This window comes from Urocampus carinirostris, chromosome 10, assembly GCF_059441175.1.
Source record: "Urocampus carinirostris isolate Australia breed hairy pipefish chromosome 10, RoL_Ucar_1.0, whole genome shotgun sequence".
Taxonomy (NCBI): domain Eukaryota; kingdom Metazoa; phylum Chordata; class Actinopteri; order Syngnathiformes; family Syngnathidae; genus Urocampus; species Urocampus carinirostris.
The window spans coordinates 29,956,068-29,972,152 of NC_142358.1; the positions used below are offsets into that span (position 1 = coordinate 29,956,068).

At 41.3% G+C, this 16,085-nt stretch overlaps 1 protein-coding gene across 1 annotated transcript in view; it reads right to left on the reverse strand.

The window, feature by feature from the left end:
* elna (elastin a) overlaps positions 1-16,085 on the reverse strand; it is a 77,119-nt gene that overhangs the window by 14,366 nt on the left and 46,668 nt on the right. The window contains exons 6-43 of the mRNA XM_088346275.1: positions 14,377-14,448; positions 14,143-14,226; positions 12,703-12,732; positions 11,964-11,987; positions 11,809-11,883; positions 11,447-11,494; positions 11,314-11,376; positions 11,003-11,035; positions 10,859-10,924; positions 9,250-9,291; positions 9,072-9,158; positions 8,936-8,986; positions 8,709-8,858; positions 8,512-8,547; positions 8,326-8,436; positions 7,937-8,047; positions 6,943-7,125; positions 6,736-6,858; positions 6,552-6,626; positions 6,234-6,359; positions 6,008-6,118; positions 5,479-5,580; positions 5,194-5,307; positions 4,973-5,053; positions 4,810-4,869; positions 4,426-4,716; positions 4,197-4,310; positions 3,987-4,094; positions 3,759-3,887; positions 3,498-3,620; positions 3,285-3,413; positions 3,073-3,201; positions 2,861-2,989; positions 2,648-2,776; positions 947-1,075; positions 662-811; positions 540-575; positions 256-306 (exon numbers count right to left, since the gene is read on the reverse strand). Of these exons, the coding sequence (XP_088202401.1) occupies positions 256-306; positions 540-575; positions 662-811; positions 947-1,075; positions 2,648-2,776; positions 2,861-2,989; positions 3,073-3,201; positions 3,285-3,413; positions 3,498-3,620; positions 3,759-3,887; positions 3,987-4,094; positions 4,197-4,310; positions 4,426-4,716; positions 4,810-4,869; positions 4,973-5,053; positions 5,194-5,307; positions 5,479-5,580; positions 6,008-6,118; positions 6,234-6,359; positions 6,552-6,626; positions 6,736-6,858; positions 6,943-7,125; positions 7,937-8,047; positions 8,326-8,436; positions 8,512-8,547; positions 8,709-8,858; positions 8,936-8,986; positions 9,072-9,158; positions 9,250-9,291; positions 10,859-10,924; positions 11,003-11,035; positions 11,314-11,376; positions 11,447-11,494; positions 11,809-11,883; positions 11,964-11,987; positions 12,703-12,732; positions 14,143-14,226; positions 14,377-14,448 (3,705 nt within the window). The remainder of the gene's footprint in view (positions 1-255; positions 307-539; positions 576-661; positions 812-946; positions 1,076-2,647; positions 2,777-2,860; positions 2,990-3,072; positions 3,202-3,284; positions 3,414-3,497; positions 3,621-3,758; positions 3,888-3,986; positions 4,095-4,196; positions 4,311-4,425; positions 4,717-4,809; positions 4,870-4,972; positions 5,054-5,193; positions 5,308-5,478; positions 5,581-6,007; positions 6,119-6,233; positions 6,360-6,551; positions 6,627-6,735; positions 6,859-6,942; positions 7,126-7,936; positions 8,048-8,325; positions 8,437-8,511; positions 8,548-8,708; positions 8,859-8,935; positions 8,987-9,071; positions 9,159-9,249; positions 9,292-10,858; positions 10,925-11,002; positions 11,036-11,313; positions 11,377-11,446; positions 11,495-11,808; positions 11,884-11,963; positions 11,988-12,702; positions 12,733-14,142; positions 14,227-14,376; positions 14,449-16,085) is intronic.

Consider the following 16,085-nt stretch of genomic DNA (forward strand, 5'->3'; position numbering starts at 1 on the left):
ACTCAACGCATAATAGTATACGAAATGAATCATCTGAAATAAAACGGCTTTACTGTGAATACTGTCAAGGTCTCCTGGAATATAATATTTTTGTCAGTTCACTAGGTTCTCCACCCTAGCAGCCGTTGTTATTATCAGTAATTATCAACCCTAATTAACTTTTTTTTGGGACCAGTACTACTGTGCAAAAACACCTTCAATTCAGATGCCGATAAATGAAGAAAAGTTATAAAACAAGCAAACGGTTTATCTTACTGGGCTGTGGGAGCTCTGTGGCCTTGCCATTAGTAGCAATTGGGGTAGGGCCTGCCAAGAGAGGGAGCACAGGTAATTGGACTAGAAATGTTAGACAGCTAGGCCGCTATGAGCTCAGCGGGGCAGACGAAGCAGAGTTGATTGTGTCGATTGTATGTAAATGAAGTACTACACAGTGGCAGAGTTGCAAAATTGCAGGGCTGATCACAAATGTGTAAAAAATGTATTAAAATTGGTGGCACTCCTAAGTCAAAGTATAGCTACAACATGTGATTTACTCCTACCTGGAAAGGGAGTTCCAGAAGGACCAACATTCTTTGCTGCAGAAATAATAACAAGTAGAGTAGCTAAAAAAAAATCCACAAATGTAGAGAATAAAAATAAAAGTGCGTCTTCTGTGCCTTACGTGACTTTCCAGGAAAAGTAGCGCCAGTGCCTCCTGGCACGGCAACAGAGGAGCCATCAGGAAGGCCGCTAAGTGCAGTGTGTGGTGTCCCTCCTGGTACTACCCCTCCATCTTTTCCCCCCAGGCTTCCCTTTTCTAACCCTGCTCCCCCTGTAAATTAAAAAAAAAAAACAATCATTATATAGCGGGGCAGACGTATACATATACATATACATATACATATACATATACATATACATATATATATATAAAACATACGCAATGTTTTACATATTTTTCCAATACCGTATTTTGCATCTTTTGCAGCAGCTCCTGGGTATTGTCCTCCTCCAACTCCTCCTGGTACCGACCCAGGCACTACACCTCCTCCTGTTCCCCCGAAGCCTCCCGTTTCTAACCCTGCTCCTGCTCCCCCTGTAAAGCCAATTAAAATGATTTCAACATGACAATATAAAAATAAAAAAATAACAAACTCCATAATGATAATTTTTTTCAGTACCGTATTTAGCAGCTTTTGCAGCAGCTCCTGGATACTGTCCTCCTCCAACTCCTCCTGGTACGAGCCCAGGTACCACCCCTCCTCCTGTTCCTTCCAAGCCTCCCGTTCCTAACCCTGCTCCTGCTCCCCCTGTGAAACCAGGTAAAATGATTTCAGCATAACTATTTTAAAATAAAAAAACAACAAACTCCATAATGATAATTTTTTTCAGTACCGTATTTAGCAGCTTTTGCAGCAGCTCCTGGGTATTGTCCCCCTCCAACTCCTCCTGGTATGAAACCAGGCACTACGCCTCCTCCTGTTCCCCCCAAGCCTCCCGTTCCTAACCCTGCTCCTGGTCCCCCTGTAAAACAAGGTAAAATGATTTCAGCACTCTGATATAAAAGTAAAAGAAAAACAAATATCATCTTAATATTTTTTCAGTACCGTATTTAGCAGCTTTTGCAGCAGCTCCTGGGTATTGTCCTCCTCCTACGCCTCCTGGTACAAACCCAGGTACTACCCCTCCTCCTGTTCCCCCCAAGCCCCCCGTGCCTAACCCTGCTCCTGCTCCCCCTGTAAAACAAGGTAAAATGATGTCAGCCTGCTGATATAATTATATAAGAAAAACAAATATCATTTTGATATTTTTTCAGTACCGTATTTAGCAGCTTTTGCAGCAGCTCCTGGGTATTGTCCTCCTCCTACGCCTCCTGGTACAAACCCAGGTACTACCCCTCCTCCTGTTCCCCCCAAGCCCCCCGTGCCTAACCCTGCTCCTGCTCCCCCTGTAAAACAAGGTAAAATGATGTCAGCCTGCTGATATAATTATATAAGAAAAACAAATATCATTTTGATATTTTTTCAGTACCGTATTTAGCAGCTTTTGCAGCAGCTCCTGGGTATTGTCCTCCTCCAACGCCTCCTGGTACAAACCCAGGTACTACCCCTCCTCCTGTTCCCCCCAAGACCCCCGTGCCTAACCCTGCTCCTGCTCCCCCTGTAAAACAAGGTAAAATGATGTCAGCCTGCTGATATAATTATATAAGAAAAACAAATATCATTTTGATATTTTTTCAGTACCGTATTTAGCAGCTTTTGCAGCAGCTCCTGGGTATTGTCCTCCTCCAACGCCTCCTAGTACAAACCCAGGTACTACCCCTCCTCCTCTGCCCCCCAAGCCTCCCGTTCCTAACCCTGCTCCTGCTCCACCTGAAAAGCCAATTAAAATGATTTTGGCATGATAATTACAAAATAAAAAAACAACAAACTCCATAATGAAAATTTGGTCAGTACCGTATTTAGCAGCTTTTGCAGCAGCTCCTGGGTATTGGCCTCCTCCAACTCCTCCTGGTACCAACCCAGGTACAAACCCTCCTCCTGTTCCCCCCAAGCCCCCCGTTCCTAACCCTGCTCCTGCTCCCCCTGGAAAGCAAAGATAAATGATCTCAGCCTGCTGATATAATAATATAAGAAGAAAAAATATCATGTTGAAATTTTTTCGGTACCGTATTTAGCAGCTTTTGCAGCAGCTCCTGGGTATTGTCCTCCTCCAGCTCCTCCTGGTACGAACCCAGGTACTACCCCTCCTCCTGTTCCCCCCAAGCCTCCCGTTCCTAACCCTGCTCCTGCTCCACCTGTAAAGCCAATTAAAATGATTTTGGCATGATAATTTTAAAATAAAAAACCAACAAACTCCATAATGAAAACCTTTTCGGTACCGTATTTAGCAGCTTTTGCAGCAGCTCCTGGGTATTGGCCTCCTCCAACTCCTCCTGGTACCAACCCAGGTACAAACCCTCCTCCTGTTCCCCCCAAGCCCCCTGTTCCTAACCCTGCTCCTGCTCCCCCTGGATAGCAAAGTAAAATGATTTCAGCCTGCTGATATAATTATATAAGAAAAAACAATATCATCTTGATATTTTTTCTGTACCGTATTTAGCAGCTTTTGCAGCAGCTCCTGGGTATTGTCCTCCTCCAACTCCTCCTGGTAGAAACCCAGGTACTACCCCTCCTCCTGTTCCCCCCAAGCCTCCCGTTCCTAACCCTGCTCCTGCTCCCCCTGTAAAACAAGGTAAAATGATTTCAGCCTGCTGATATAATTATGTAAGAAAAACAAATATCATTTTGATATTTTGTCAGTACCGTATTTAGCAGCTTTTGCAGCAGCTCCTGGGTATTGGCCTCCTCCAACTCCTCCTGGTACGAACCCAGGTACGACCCCTCCTCCTGTTCCCCCCAAGCCTCCCGTTCCTAACCCTGCTCCGGCTCCCCCTGGAAAGCAAAGTAAAATTATTTCAGCATGATGATATAAAAATAAAAAAAATAAAAACTCCACAATGATATTTTTTTCAGTACCGTATTTAGCAGCTTTTGCAGCAGCTCCTGGATATTGTCCTCCTCCAACTCCTCCTGGTGCCAACCCAGGTACTACCCCTGTTCCCCTCAAGCCTCCCGTTCCTAACCCAGCTCCTGCTCCCCCTGTAAAAAATAAAAACTTCCTTTTACACCACCTGGTAATCTACCCGGTAAAATGATTTCAGTATGCTTATATAGAAATAAAAAAAACAACATACGCCATGTTATTTTTTTCCCAATACCATTGATTTTTTCCACTACCATATTTTGCAGCTTTTGCAGCAGCACCTGGGTATTGTCCTCCTCCGACTCCTCGTGGTATCAAACCGGGGCCTGCTCCTACTCCTGCTCCCCCGAGTCCACCTGTTCCCAACCCTGCTCCTCCTCCTCCTAAAGTCACATTTCAAAGTGTTCTGACTATATCAAATGGAAGAATCCATGTTTATGTAATATGTGGATTTCTCTAAAAGTGGCTTTTATTTTGTTTACCATATTTGGCAGCTTTTGCTGCAGCAGAGTATTGACCAACTCCAGCTCCTCCTGGGAGAAAACCTGTGCCTCTTAATCCTCCTGTTCCTAACCCAGCTCCTGCCCCACCTACAAAATCAAAACAATTGAATCTTATATGATTTCAACTTAAAATGGAATACATTTCTAAATATATATTTAGTTTGTGTATTTATTCTTTGTCAGCTTTACCATATTTGGCAGCGTATTGTCCTCCTCCACCTCCAACTCCACCGGGGCCAAAACCAGGTACTTGGCTACCTGTGCTTCCCAGGCCTCCCACTCCAAATCCTGCTCCTGCTCCACCTATAAACCAGAATATTTTTGATTAATCCAAGAATATTATATCCATTTAAAATCAGACTCAAGCTTATAGGGACATTTCTGGCATGAATATTGCAATGCATTAAACTGACCGTACCATATTTTGCAGCTTTTGCAGCAGGAGAATACTGTCCTCCTCCAACTCCCCCAGGTCTATAGCCAGGAATCTGCCCCCCTGTACCAGTTGGTCCATACCCAGGTACTTGCACACCTGTACCCACTGGTCCATAGCCAGGGACTTGCCCACCTGTTCCCCCTGGTGCGTAGCCAGGTACTTGTCCATATTTGGCAGCTTTTGAAGCTGGAGAGTACTGTCCTCCTCCAACCCCTCCTGGTACTCCTCCTGCTCCTCCTAGTCCTCCTGTTCCATACCCTGCTCCTGCTCCTCCTGTAGTTTCCATACACAATGAACCAGGGGAAGACGGTCAGACAATTTTGAATATTGAACAGATTTTATGCATCACACATCAAGGGATCCCACCTGGAATGCTACCAGGTAAGCCACCAGGTAAGCCACCAGGTACACCACCAGGAACACCACCTGAATAGGAGACAAAAGAATGACCAATTTTTGTTTAATGCATTCTGCCTACACCAACGGAAATTCCAGAATAAAGATAGCCCTGTTAGAGTATTGTTTATACCATATTTAGCTGCTTTGGATCCTTGCTGATAACCACCAAAACCACCTGGTACACCCCCTGGTACTCCTCCAGGTACATTTCCTTAAAAGAAGAGCGAAAAGGTTTCGTGTATTTATCATTTATATATTTTTCTGTTGCTAAACTATATCTGCCATTAAAATCAAACCTAGAAATCAATCTATCAACATAAAGATATGTGATCAACAAAAAGGCTGCCATACCATATTGAGCTACTTGGGATCCTTGTTGATACCCACCAAAACCTGGTACACCACTGGGTAGACCCCCGGGAACACCACCGGGTACTCCACCTGGTACACCCCCTGGTACATTGCCTAAGAAAAAAAGCAAAAGGTTTTGTATTTTTATTCATTTATTTATTATTTTTCTCAGTTTATGGTTGAATGGAGTAGTTTATTTTGCTTAAGTAAATCTGCCATAAAAATGAATGCAAGAAATCAATCTATCAACATCGAGAAATGTGATAAACAGAAAGCCTGCCATACCATATTTAGCTGCTTTGGATCCTTGTTGATAACCACCAAAACCTGGTACACCACCGGGCAGCCCCCCGGGAACACTACCTGGTACTCCACCTGGAACACCACCTGGTAGCCCACCAATGAAGAAAATTCACGTTATAATGGATGCACCTGGATTTTTTATGTTGCTACAGTTTACCTGTTTCACAAAATCACAACCAACAGTGCCCAACAAGATTGAGAATTTCTGTAGGACAAGCATGTGTCATAGACGAGTGGTCACTTTGTAAGTAAGTTACTTTACATCTACAAACGCTCTGGCTTCATGACAGTTCACCAGCTGAACACAACCAGTTGTGTTAGATACAGTTTCTGTTAAAAACGTGTGTTGATACGATGAATGTGTTTGTATAAAGGACACTATGATGGTTTGATGAATAACAATTGCATAAATGTAATGTATTGTCTGCTCAAGCTACGTCTACCATTCTCAGTAGAACACCACCACCAGCGGTAACATCAAGCAAATTTTGGTGCACAGGCATGTCCTTACCATATTTAGCTGCTTTGGCCGCCTGTTGGTTTCCACCAAATCCTGGTACACCACCAGGCACGCCACCAGGCACGCCACCTGGCACACCACCAGCGCCCCCGCCTGATACACCTGCAGTAAACAATTTGAGTAAGATCCTTTGACTGCATCTTTTTTATGTTGCTACCCATAATACAGTCCAATTGTGCCAGAATCTTTGTTACACAAATTAAAGTGGTGCCTGTACCATATTTTGCTGCTTTTGCTGAAGGAAGATATCCACCAGCTCCTGGTATGCCCCCTGGCACACTTCCTGGTAGTGCCCCCGGTACACCCCCCGGCACACCTCCTGGTACACCTCCTTGTCCGCCACCTGTCAAGTAGTTCAATACTCTTATAAAATGTTACAGGTAAAATGTTATCTAAGTAAGTGATTTATAACATGAGAGAGCCCTATAGGAACATTTTACACAAAGTATACAAAATGCTACAAGCAGCAAGATATCCGTACCATATTTAGCTGCTTTTGCTGCTGGTTGATATCCACCAAATCCTGGAACCCTACCTGGTATACCTCCTGGCACGCCACCCGGTACACCACCTGGCACACCGCCTGGAAAACTGCCCTGTGCACCACCTCCTATGGAGAATGGAAAATGGAATTAACTTGTACGTTACAAGGACCACTGCACATACTGTGCAAACACCTTCATCACAAGAACTAAGAAAGCTGTTTGCTTTTTGCCTACCATATTTAGCAGCTTTGGCTGACTGTAAATATCCACCAGCCGTAACACCCCCTGGCACACCTCCTGGTACTCCACCTGGTAAACCTCCCGGTACTCCACCTGGTACTGCACCAGGTACACCACCTTTGGGGTAAAATAAGAAAAGTTTATCAGGATAGAGACCCCTTTTATTGCAAGAAATACCCAAATCACTATTTTTGTGCTAACCATATTTAGCTGCTTTGGCAGATGGTGAATAGCCACCCCCTGGTACTCCACCTGGTACACCTCCTGGTACGCCACCTGGTACGCCACCTGGTACGCCACCTGGTACGCCACCTGGTACGCCACCTGGAACGCCACCTGGTACGCCACCTGGTACGCCACCTGGTACGCCACCTGGTACGCCACCTGGTACAGCATCTTGTGTTGGTGATCTTATTCAGGTTTTTACACCAAAGTTAGCCCAGATATATGCTAATATATCACAATCCCTGCCAAGACTTTTAGCTATGTGCCTAACATATTTAGCTGATTTGGCTGATGGTGAATATCCACCCCCTTGTACACCTCCTGGCACACCTCCTGGCACACCTCCTAGTACCCCGCCTGGTACAGCACCTGGTACTCCACCCAGCACGCTACCCGGTAGACCTCCTGGTACAGCAGTATCATTCTGTTATCTTAATTTAAAGATGCTGCCCGGAATGTGGAGCTTTTCTACTTGCAGATGCCATCTTCTGGCTAAATTCATTATTGAATACTCTGTCAAACTGCTTGATGGGCATGTGCAAGTACCTCTACACACTTGCATAAACTCTGTTTTTTTTGTCATCTATTTGGGGGGGCTGCGTTGGTGTTTGGACTGTATCAGTCTTTTATTTACTTTCACCATTTTCATACTACACTGACAGAAAACTGCAAGCACAAGGAAGACACCTCTCTGCATCTCCGCTCCTACTTCCCCCTTTTCCTGCTTCCAAATGTGTTATGAGTCCCAAACAGCTCTGATAAAAGTAAGATAAAAGCAGAATGGCGCAGTGGGAAAACAAATTATAAAGGTCCTTTGAACTCAGGTGGGCATTTCTAACACATGAGTAAAAAATACTCTTCTTTCAAAGTTTTAAGGACACCTCAAAAGACACACCCTATCTTCAATGTCAGCCCCAGTTTTGTGCACCTTTTTCACAAGCACTAGCAAAACCATTAGTTATGTGCTTACCATATTTAGCTGCTTTGGCTGATGGTGAATATCCACCACCTAGTCCACCCCCTGGCAAACCTCCTGGGACACCTCCTGGTACACCACCTGGTACACCACCAGGAACACCACCTTAAGATCAATTAAGGAAAAAATGTTGTTAGTGTATCATGTAATGTTTCTTTCCAGAATAATACCTTTCCTTATGACAATCCTCCCAAAAAACAATAACGTTTTGCCCACATTATTTAGCTCATTTGTTTTACGGTAAATATCCACCACATGTTACGCCCCGTGGTACGCCACCAGATACCCCACATGCTACGCTACCCGCTGTTGTAATGATATCAACTTCTTTCTGGAACAGAGACCACCTTTGTCTCAAGCACTAGAAAAAATATTGTGCCTACCATATTTAGCTGCTTTGGCTGATGCTGAGTATCCACCACTTGGAACACCAACTGGTAAACCACCTGGTACCCCACCTGGTAAACCACCTGGAACACCCCCGGGTACACCACCTGTAAGGGAGAAATACAAGAAACCTTAGTAATGTCCAAAAATAATGGTATGTTACTGTTTGGAATTTTAGTTACCATATTTGGCAGCTTTGGACCCAGGTCCATAGCCTCCTATACAAAACAGGAACAAAACTCAATGTACGGAAACTATTTTTTTGCATTATAATATTATAATAAATATCAAAACGCTCAACAAATCATCATAAAGACACAGTGGATTGGGCCAATATCATAGAATGTCTGTTTTATATTTTCTGTTCAGGACAAACTACCTCCAAACTGTCCACCGAAACCACCTGCACCAGGACCAACGCTACCAGCACTACCGGGACCACCAGGACCAAACCCTCCAGCACCTCCAGCAATGGCTCCAAAACCACCAGCACTCCCAGAAACAGCACCAAAACCACCAGCACCCAAACCTCGGAAAGGAAAACAAATACATTACATTACTAATAACAAACAAGAAACAACATTATATTTGGTATTAATTGCTTACCATATTTGGCTGATTTAGCTTGTGCAGGTGAGATGCCACCTGGGCCTACTCCTGCCCAAAAAAAAAAAGGTTTGTTATGTGCCATAGTTTCCTTTTTTGTGCGCCAGGTTTGGAAGCGAGTCCTTTGAATACCAACCAGTTCCCATAGGAAATCCAGGCTTTGGTCCAGAGCCACCTTTACCTCCTGGAAGGCCAGCTCCTTGATTACCAAATCCCCCATAGCCTGAAACAGCCCAAAATAATACACAAGTAATCACTAGATGATGTCATATTTACCATCAATTTTGATCCCAGAGAAAGAAACGCATTTGTACCAAAGGGAAGCTTTCCGCCTCCAGGTTTTGCTCCAAGGCCACCTAAGGACAGAAACAAAACAATCTTTAAAGAGAGATGCATTCGTGTTGAAAAACAAATTTGCAACAAATGAGCTCATTCCAATTATAAGTCACAGTCATGTGCATTAAATGTGACTTAATAGAATGGAGAGATGCCAGCACATAGCATTGTAAGTTGTAACCAGCAATAAATCATTAATGTTCATCTTTCAAAGCAAGACAAGCTGTCTATATAACTGCTCATTATAAAACAAACCTCGTTAAGTACTTCATAAAGGAGAGGACTTCCTTCCCTACAAATTACATATGTAAGAGGTACAGATGGTGGCCAGTTGTGCCATTCCATCATGGACAGCCAAAGCCTTTTTTGACTTGTCAACCTTCCAGGAAAACAAGCATAGTACTGTGACCTTATCCCTAAGAACCTGCATAGTCTTCGAGACCGAGGGGTGCAGCATCAAGCTGATTCAAGATAATATCTAACAACACGTGTTTTTACTTCTTGGAACAGAAAATTTACATTATTTTCTGTCTTGTTTAACATGTCATAACTGAATTTTGCGATTGTGTTTAATTATGTGCATGTATAATGCCATGACTGGCATCCGTTTCAGGAATATTAGTTTAGTAATTAAATGTCTTGACTTTTGTTAATGTTAATCCTCAGTTAGATTACATTATTTCAAAATGAAACCTAGTTGGTGTCAATTTTTCTCAGGATCTTAACTCGGTTGCTAAATATGAGTAAAATTTGTTCGTATCACTCTCCATTGTAAGAAATAGCCGATAAATAAGACTTGGCTGTTCCTAACGTTTGCTACAGCACATTCGAGAGTGGTTGCTTTTTAAAAAAAATGCTTGCTTTTCATCTTGATTCCATCAATGTGTGACAGGCTCAGGCATCAAAGTAACTAGTTTGCAAGACTTGAAGGCCAAGCAAGGTTGCCTCCAGGTCCCAGCTAAGACCGTGGTACTTACGGATTGGAAGCTGTAACCCAAAAACTATGAGGGCTTAATCATTTTAAAGAACTACAGACTTTTTTGAATTGTTTTTGTCTTGCTTGAAGATTACTGAACCTAGCCAGGCTACCATGGTTCTAGTCAAGCCAGTCATGGGTCATAACTTTGCTGGCCAGATGGAGTACTATGTTGCAAATTGTTTGATTAACATCATCCCAGTCTCACTATGCATTGTTTGGAAGCTTATTAACTATGTCTCACTTTTATATAACTTTTTTTCCCCTTATCATACTTAGCTCCCAGGTCTTATTGTCATAAATCCACTTTGTAGATTTATATTAAACATGCACAAGATTCCAACTTCATTGAGTACTTCTGTGTACGGATTAAAGTAACCTGTACCACTAAAAGGGTACAAAGAACTCACCTAAATTCACATACAGCTACCCTTAGATTATTGACTGTTTAGTTTGCATACGGTCTCCTGATAAAACTCTAAAAACTGATGTGGTGCTCCAAATCGAGACAATATGAATAGAGGTTTTAAAAGTGTCTCTTCAGATTAATTAATAAATCTCTTATTCATTAAAGTAATTAATCCACCTGAATGTTTGCTATAAAATCATACCTTGAGTTTTGGGTGATTTCAGAGGGTATCCATGGAAAACCCCAGGCTGCATTTGCCCACCATAGTCTGAAATACAAATCAATTTTAAAAATATGTTTGAAAATGATGTACTATCAAAGACTAGTGATAGAGTTAAGAACTTACTTCCCCCTGGTCCACCTTGTGCGCCTGCTCCGACTGCAAACACAAGACAAGGAGAAGGGACAAACAAACTATCAAGTCAGAGGCCCGAAAATGATCTTTCAAAATGAATGCTATTCTGTAATTCTGAAAGTCAGATTACCGGCTGCAAACATTTGTCTGAAGAATTTAACTGACTTTGGTCATGTAAAAGCAAACTCCAAAAATGCTTCTTAGTCATTTAAAAGAGGTAAGTATCATGATTTCTGTACATAAGATGTTGTTTGGTAGATATTAGTGAATAAAAGAGAAACAGGAGTACTTCTTCTTCTTACGGGATTTTTGACTGAGGCCATTCCCAGTTGCAACTCCTGGAAGAATGCCACGGTTGCCAAATCCTGAAAGCGGCAATCAAAAACATGTGCATTCAATTGCCTGTCAGTAATCGATCAATGCGTTTTGACATACCATTCATTGGTACCAGTCCACCTTGATAAAGCCCTGGTACACCCACACCTGGACAGAAACAATAAAGAAGCTAAACATAAGAGAATGTATAGTTTGTCGTCCAACAGGAAATACAATTTCACTTTTCAAGGAAAGTATTGTGCAACAACAAATCCAACGTGGCAAATTATCTCCATATTAGCTATTAAAGCATTTCAAATACAAAAGAGCCCATGGGCCCGCATTAGACACAGTAAAATCCTTGCCGTGAATCATCATTCTAGACCAATTTGATGTGATTGATTTTTCATGGATAGATCACATGGAAATAATATCCGGTCTGCAAATGATCGTAAAAAGTATATTATTAGATGATACACTACCAGGTACTTTGGAAGCTTTCTTTCCTAAACCTGAACCAGCCCCTCCTGGCAAGCCTGTCTGGGGGATGACTGGGCCTGGAATATAGGGACATAATAGTCAAATGAGGTCTTCTAAGCACAAAAAACGTAAAAATAAAGGAAGTTGTGTGTCCTACCTCCGCCAGGAAGAGTTCCTGCTCCTGTGTAAGCAAATAGAGACAGTTAGTGTATTTATTAAAGTATCTGTACCTCCAGTCTGTCAAATGTCAAGTTCAATTTGTTTGTGATCAATTATTACAATAATTGGAGAAAATCACAATGAATGTCATTTATTAGCTGTGCTCAACAAATGCCTCATTTCAATGGCTAAGCGCTCATGTAAGATATGAGTTATCAGTTTCTCAGTTTGGCCACAGCAAGGACAACATCTTTTATTTGTTCAACTCCTAATTTTTAAAATTCCTGAATCACACATGCTTGCATAGACGTTGCGCACTACCTATAAGTATGTGGCCTCCGGAGGTTTGCTGAGGAAATGTTTGGCAAACGAACGTTATTATATCTTTGCTCTTTTTGAGAAAGAGATATTATTCCGAGGATTGCAGGAAAATCAAAACAGAAATCCCAGACTTATTCAAGGGAAGTTTTTTTTTCCTGCCAGCCAATATTTAGGAATGTGCTGTGTGCCAAAGTCCACGTCATAAATGGAGCTAATTTCAAGTAAATCAGCACAGACAGTGAGGTCACTATAAACTCTGTGGGAGTAGATTTTTGTCCAAAGCATTCGTTTTCATGCCGATTTTCTATTAATGTGATTCTTTTTTTTTTCTTTCCATTATTAACGGGCAAGAACTCAGACAATTATGACAACATTTTTTTAGTATATTTTTTAACATATGCCAGCTAACATATTACCTCCAAATGGTAGCAGGTGACCTCCTGGACCTGCAATGGAAAAACATGTAACAATAAAACAACATGATTTTTATTGTATCTCGGAAATTTTGTAACTTGATCCACCCAAGGAAAAAATATTGGGGAATAAACCTTTCTAAAGTCAGAAATATGTCTATGGCGCTTGTATTTGTACTTATGTGTTATTGACACTGAAGAACTGAACACTGAATATGTACAACTGTGTTCAAACTTTTTGTCTAGATCCGGAGGACACAAAAAATCAAAGGATGCATAGGGCATGGTAAAAAAAGAATATTCAACTTCGATTTATTTAACATGCAAACAAACTCAAGTCTAGTAATAAATCATTTATTCTTCGTGTTTCATAAATATTGGTTTAACTGTTACCAGTTTGAACGTTTAAGGTATTCAAACAAACAGTTTAGAAAATTTAAATATTTAATTACACAGACCTAGGTCAACCTTCGCACCTCCATATACAAAATCATAACCATAGCAAATTCTCCCGAAGGTGAACTTATTGTGGACTTAGACACTGAGCATAAAAGGTTGGAAACTTCTTGATTTTTCTAGAATCTAAAATGACTTTTGAGGAGTTATTGTGTTCGTTTTGTTATAGTTAATGCGATCTTTGCTTTTTTAAGAAATCTTCATAATATAGATTATAGACAAATGTAATAGTTGGTATGTAATCCATTTGTAACTTGCCTACCCTAACATGCCCACCAATCTATTATTTTCTTCTTTTGGCAAGCGTTATGGCCTACCATATTTATTTGTGTGTAATGCACACTTGTGTATAATGTTCATCCCTACTTTTGTTTTTCAAGAATTGGCGTTAAATTTAGTTTGACATTTTTTGGGGTGATCAAATTAAGCATTTTAATTGACAAACGTTGGTCAATATGTGCAGCCATGACTAAAATCATTTATTGACACTATAAACACAAGACCAACATAAAATGTACAATGTATTTATTCAATGTCCTAATAGTCGGAGTAGTCAGAGAAATCGTCGTCAAATTTTTGCATTTATTTATATCTTTCTGTTTTCTCCATTCTCTAACATTTGTCTCTCGTACAGTGAGTAATAAAAGTGTGGTAATGAGATAAAATTGAGTGGTTTGAATTTGATGTTTCTTACAGCCACGATCCGGGTTTGATTTCCGTTGCAGTCAATGCTATGTGATTGTGATCAGCGATATTTTTAATCGATCAATCGTAGCACAATCATGGTAATATACCACTGTAAAACCTCATGTATTGCACGCACCCAAGCTTTGAGTTCTTTTTTTAGGCAAAAAAAAAAAAAAGTGGTAAATACGGTATGTTAAATTTTATTTTTTGAATACGATATGGGGCAATAAATGAATCGCAGAACACAAACGGTCAGTTATGACACTTCTAATTTTGCCTATTCCTGAGTCATAATCGTACCTCTTTTACCGGCTTTCTGCCCAGCCCCTGGGAAGATTCCACTAGGGACTCCACCAGGAACTGCACCATATCCTCCATAACCACCTACATGTGACATGTAAAATTCATAAATGAGAAATAATTCTATGTAAGTTATGTCTGAAATTGGACAAAAGCTATCAACAGTTTCAAGTTGTGTGTTTTTGACAAGTGAAAAATCGACAACTTCCAAACACACTGCACTATGGTACTCACCGCCGGCGCCACCAAGGCCTCCTGCTCCATAACCGCCTCCTCCAAGACCTCCGGCTCCCAAATTGCCATAACCTTTACATTCAAATGGAACACAAACAACAGATGCTTAGAAGGGTGACTTTTTTTACACTTCTGCAGAGCAACAATTGAGAGCATCCTCTGCCTCAATGTGACCGTGTGGTATGGCAGCTGCGTGGCACAGGAGAGAAAAAAAGGTTGTTAAGACTGCACGAGGAGAGCATAAGCCATAGCCATGGATCCCAGCCACCCGGGCCACAGACTGTACCGCTTCCACTAGGAAAGTGGTACAGAAACATTGGCGCCATCACACACTGCAAAAAAATAAGCTATAGGCTGTGAGCCACAACACAACGCCCTTTATTTACACTCAGCAGCACCTTGATGAGCATATACAACAACACAGAATATGTGTACATAATTGTTTCCCTTTTGTAAATACATATGTGATTTGATTTTAATTGTATCTTAGTTTTAAACCTATTTTATCATCATTGTACACCAGAGTTACAAAGAACACTTAATTCATCTTTATGTTAATGATAATAAAGACAACCTTGAATCTTGAATCGTGAATGTGACAACAGCGTCATGCCTTACTTAAAAAAGGTATTTGAAAACGCCATCATAGGCGTATATAGTAATGTTGCTTTCCTTTTCAAAATAAATGAGCTTCAATCATTGAATATGTTGATTAATTGATCACACAGCTATCAAGTGGACATGCATGCCAAGCTTTAAGACGCTTTACATTTCTACTTAACTCATTAAGAATGTGCACAATACGCTAATACCTTGAAACAGAAAATAATGTAAATGACAAAAAACAAACTAGGCCAGTAACGGCTTTAGGAGAATAGCATACACTCCCAAGAGATGATGTACTCTATTTGAACAAGCTGGTCTGAGACAAGAGTACTTGATATATAAATTTGTCTTGAAAAAAATCCCAAAAAGTTTCACTCAGGGTCTAAAATTCAGGCATGAGACCAAGTGAACAATGGAAGCCGGTCAAATAAGGGAACAAGATAGACCGGATGAGTCCTTAGAGTGAACCCAGCTCGGGGTGAATGTAATGACAATGATTAGTGAAGATGATAAAGAATGTGTGAGGAAAAGCAAGAGTTCGAACTTCCCGAACGTTTAAAAAGAACACAAAGCATGCAACACGAGCCTCTGAGCTTAGCTAAGAGTTCCTCGCTAATCTCCTTCTCACAAAGTGTTCATGGAGGCTGACCTCAACATTAGCTGAGAGTCCAAGTGCCAGTGTTTGGGAATTGGGAAAAAAAGGACCAGCAAAATAATTTACTGGAAAACTAACAGTGATGAACTTTCGCTTGAGGTTAGCAGTTGTGACTGGGTTGACTCTTCGAGTGTCAGTCACAGAACATAGCCATTTAGGGGGAGAGGCATTGTCAGTTGAATCCCAACAAGTTCCTTTTCTGTTTGGAATAAAGTAGGTGGAACAATGCCTTGCTGATCGCTGCTGAGACAATCAAACCGGTCCAATAGCATACTGACTAACTCTGTCATGATTATTATGATTGTTCTTGCACATGTCGACTGCACTACGTTTAATGCTCAAATTGCACAATGTCTGACCATTCCTTTTTTTGCACTATGATGTCTATGCTTGCACCAATGTATATGCGGACTATTTTTGCACCATGATGACTTTGCACCAAATGCAA